Genomic DNA, 4525 nt, shown 5'->3' on the forward strand with positions numbered 1-4525 from the left:
CCGGACAAGCCATACTCCCCATCGGTGTTGCCTCAGCCTCGGGGACCTGCTCGCTCCTCCTCCCCGGGTAGCAAGCCCACCTCCCACCACAGCGGGGGCAGCACGCCAGCCCCGCGCCAGGCCGTGTCAGGCCGCGCGTGTGCACGTGGAGGGGAGAAGGTGTTTGGCATCAGGGGCTCCTGGAAGGCGGGTGGCAGACACGCCTGTTCACCTGGAGCGTGTTGTAAAGCATGTAGACACCCGTGTGTCTGGAGCGTGTTGTAAAGCATGTAGACACCTGTGCGTCTGGAGCATGTTGTAAAGCATGTAGACACCCGTGCATCTGGAGCGTGTTGTAAAGCATGTAGACACCTGTGCGTCTGGAGCATGTTGTAAAGCATGTAGACACCCGTGCATCTGGAGCGTGTTGTAAAGCATGTAGACACCTGTGCGTCTGGAGCATGTTGTAAAGCATGTAGACACCCGTGCATCTGGAGCGTGTTGTAAAGCATGTAGACACCTGTGCGTCTGGAGCATGTTGTAAAGCATGTAGACACCCGTGCATCTGGAGCGTGTTGTAAAGCATGTAGACACCTGTGCGTCTGGAGCATGTTGTAAAGCATGTAGACACCCGTGCATCTGGAGCGTGTTGTAAAGCATGTAGACACCTGTGCGTCTGGAGCATGTTGTAAAGCATGTAGACACCCGTGCATCTGGAGCGTGTTGTAAAGCATGTAGACACCTGTGCGTCTGGAGCATGTTGTAAAGCATGTAGACACCCGTGCATCTGGAGCGTGTTGTAAAGCATGTAGACACCTGTGCGTCTGGAGCATGTTGTAAAGCATGTAGACACCCGTGCATCTGGAGCGTGTTGTAAAGCATGTAGACACCTGTGCGTCTGGAGCATGTTGTAAAGCATGTAGACACCCGTGCATCTGGAGCGTGTTGTAAAGCATGTAGACACCTGTGCGTCTGGAGCATGTTGTAAAGCATGTAGACACCCGTGCATCTGGAGCGTGTTGTAAAGCATGTAGACACCTGTGCGTCTGGAGCATGTTGTAAAGCATGTAGACACCCGTGCATCTGGAGCGTGTTGTAAAGCATGTAGACACCTGCACGGCACCAGGGCCCGGGACACAGTGCGCTTTGTGTGAGAAGCACAGAGTGACCCGCACACGCAGAGGCTGTGGTGAGAGCAGCGGTGCCGAGCGTGGCGCCGGCGACCTTTAAGGAAGTGCTTTCGTTTAACCTGTGGAGGAGGGATCCATCAATGCCGTCCCTTAAGGGGACCCCGCCAGGGCCAACTGCCAGGCTCACGCGTGGCCTTTCCACAGTCTCTCCTTTCCCTCCTTCTGCTCCCCTTCAGCCCCCAATGCATGTAGACGCCCGTGCGTCTGGAGCGTGTTGTAAAGCATGTAGACGCCCGTGCGTCTGGAGCGTGTTGTAAAGCATGTAGACGCCCGTGCGTCTGGAGCGTGTTGTAAAGCATGTAGACGCCCGTGCGTCTGGAGCGTGTTGTAAAGCATGTAGACGCCCGTGCGTCTGGAGCGTGTTGTAAAGCATGTAGACGCCCGTGCGTCTGGAGCGTGTTGTAAAGCATGTAGACGCCCGTGCGTCTGGAGCGTGTTGTAAAGCATGTAGACGCCCGTGCGTCTGGAGCGTGTTGTAAAGCATGTAGACGCCCGTGTGTCTGGAGCGTGTTGTAAAGCATGTAGACGCCCGTGCGTCTGGAGCGTGTTGTAAAGCATGTAGACGCTTGTGCGTCTGGAGCGTGTTGTAAAGCGTGTAGACGCTTGTGCGTCTGGAGCGTGTTGTAAAGCATGTAGATGCTTGTGCGTCTGGAGCGTGTTGTAAAGCATGGAGGACGTGTGCACATGAGAGCTGCAGGTGAGTCACATGTTGGCGTGAAGGGTGGGTGTGCGAAGTGCCTCCGTGGCCGAGCTGCGCTGCGTGGTCAGCAGTGTGCAGTGGCGATGGGGTTTCCGTGCCGGTTCTCCTGGGAACGCCCGGACCACGGGCTCTTTCTGGCCTCTCCCTTCCCTGGACCCCGACCAGGAGCGAGAGCGAGGTGAGCGGCTTTGAGAAGCCACAGCACCTGCCCAGGTGCCGGACCAGCTGGTGCCCTTCACTCACCGTGGGCCCCGTGAGGCCGCTTCCGGCGCCGACTCCCTCCGGCCGCGTCTCAGCAGTGGTGTGTCCTCCCCGCCAGGCGCCAGGCGGACGGGAAATGGCACACACGTGTCCGAGGTCGGCGTGCCGGCTCCGTGAGGAGTGACCGTGCGAGCCCAGGACAGGAAGAGGCCTCAGAACAGCTTCATGTGAAAGAGCCACTTGGTGCCGCGGCCCGAGGCCGGCCTGGCTCTGCTCGCGCTGGGACCAGGGAGGCGGCCGCCGGGCCTTTCACAAGGGCTTCCTGCCCTGGGTCCACCCGTCACGTGATCCACCTGGACTTGGGTTGGTCTCTGCAGCTCCTCCATCACTTTGGCCTGGGCCTCGTACCTCGTGCTGGTTCCTTCACTCAGTGACCCGTGTTTGCTGTGCGCCTGCCGCACGGCTGCCACCCAGGCTGGGGCAGGTGCCACCCAGGCCGGGGCAGGTGCCGTGTGCAGGTGTGGTCCGTGCTCTCACGTTACCGTCTGGCAGTTTCATGGATTTGCATCTTACATTTCGGCCTGTGATCCATTTTGACTTAATATTGGTGAAGGGCGTGCGGCCTGTGTCCAGCTTCATGTTCTGCACGTGGCTGCCCAGTGGCGCCAGCACCGTGGGCTGAGCGCACGGTCTCCGCTCCTGTGTCCGAGCTGGGATGGCCGTGGTTATGGGTCTGTTTCTGGGCTCTGTTCATCCCGTTTGTTATGGGTTCACTCAGTGAGATAGACCACCGACTCAGAATTTAAATTTAAGAGCCTTTATTAAGCTGGCCAGCTGACCACAGTCCCAGCACCCTGCCGAAGCAGAGGCTGAACTGCAGCCCTGACTGGAAGAGTTACATTTTATTATTAAGTTCTGTGGAGGCTCTGTCCCCTTCCTGTAGCTGCGGCCAGCAGTGAGGTGGGTCAGCCTCCGCCCTGTCCCGTCAGTGCCTCTGTCCCCTTCCTGTAGCTGCGGCCAGCAGTGAGGTGGGTCAGCCTCCGCCCTGTCCCGTCAGTGCCTCTGTCCCCTTCCTGTAGCTGCGGCCAGCAGTGAGGTGGGTCAGCCTCCGCCCTGTCCCGTCAGTGCCTCTGTCCCCTTCCTGTAGCTGCGGCCAGCAGTGAGGTGGGTCAGCCTCCGCCCTGTCCCGTCAGTGCCCCTGTCCCCTTCCTGTAGCTGCGGCCAGCAGTGAGGTGGGTCAGCCTCCGCCCTGTCTCCCGTCAGTCTCTGTCCCCTTCCTGTAGCTGCGGCCAGCAGTGAGGCGGGTCAGCCCTCCGCCCTGTCCCGTCCGTAGGTGGTGATGACCGTGGGCTTTGCCTCCACAGCCATGTGAGGCTCCGTCTGTGGGGTCACAGCGTGACTCGCGGGGTTTGCTTCCTGTGTGTTGAGCCTGTCGGTGGAGATGGAGGCACTGGCTCCGACAGCGTTGCCTCCTCCTGCCCCCGGACGCGGACGTTCTCCTTCCGTGCCTGCTTCTCCCTCCGCGTCCGGCGTCAGGGGCGTGTGTTCTGTTTGATGCCACCCGAGCGTCTCACGCTTGGAGACGCCAGTGCAGCTGGGCCTGTGTTCCGTGCCAGGCCCCGCTGTCCATGCGGCACCAGGAAAGGGGCTGCCCTGTCGTGCGACCCCCGCAGCCTGCGACCTCGCCACCGTCACTTCTTCGTTCCAGGAGGTTTTGGGCGATTCTTTCCACTTTCTACAGAGACGATCATTCCATCGGAGCAAGGAAGTGACGCGTCTCTCTCTCCACAGTCGGTGCATTTCTCATCTCCTTTTCTTGTCCTGTTGCCTTGGTGAGGCCTGCGTGGTGCTGAGTGCAGTGGTGACAGGGCGTCTGCCCCTCCCTGATCGGAACGGGAACCCTCCTGCTCCTCCCACTCGGCACCAGGTGGGCTGTAGGTGTTGTAGGTGGTCCTTTCCGAGTCCGGGACTGGGCTCTCCCTGGTTGGCTGAGCTTTCGTCGTGGTTGGGGGTTGGGTTTTGTCATGCTCCTGCTGAGTGTATTGATAGGATCGCGAGATCGTTGCGTTTAGCCGCTGATTGATTATATTAATTTAATTTTCAACCAACAGTGAAACAGCCTTGCCTGCGTGGGTTTTGTTAGGTTTTGAGACCATAAAACACATGCAGTTAAGCTTGAAGGAATCCTAGGGTCGAAATTTCTCCATTTCCTGACTCAGTCTTCTCTTCAGATGGACAGGAAAACGAAAGTGAACAGTCATCATATTTCTCCATCCACCTGCGTGCCCTGGCATTCCCCCAGGACTGGTCACTTTAAAAGTGAGGCCCTGGCTGGTGTGGCTCGGTGGATAGAGCGTCAGCCTGCTAAAGGGCCCCGGGTTTGATTCCCATCAAGGGCACATGCCTGGGTTGCGGCCTCAATCCCCAGTGGGGGGCGTGCAGGAGGCAGCCGATC

General features: G+C 59.0%; 1 protein-coding gene across 1 annotated transcript in view; it reads right to left on the minus strand.

The window, feature by feature from the left end:
- The window catches only part of LOC107182949, a 21362-nt gene extending 20277 nt beyond the window's left edge, over positions 1-1085 (minus strand). The window contains exon 1 of the mRNA XM_015563378.1: positions 212-1085. Within this exon, the coding sequence (XP_015418864.1) occupies positions 212-1046 (835 nt within the window). The 5' untranslated portion in view covers positions 1047-1085. The remainder of the gene's footprint in view (positions 1-211) is intronic.
- Between the last annotated feature and the right edge of the window lie 3440 nt (positions 1086-4525).

The sequence above is a fragment of the Myotis davidii genome, unplaced genomic scaffold (assembly GCF_000327345.1).
Source record: "Myotis davidii unplaced genomic scaffold, ASM32734v1 scaffold698, whole genome shotgun sequence".
Taxonomy (NCBI): domain Eukaryota; kingdom Metazoa; phylum Chordata; class Mammalia; order Chiroptera; family Vespertilionidae; genus Myotis; species Myotis davidii.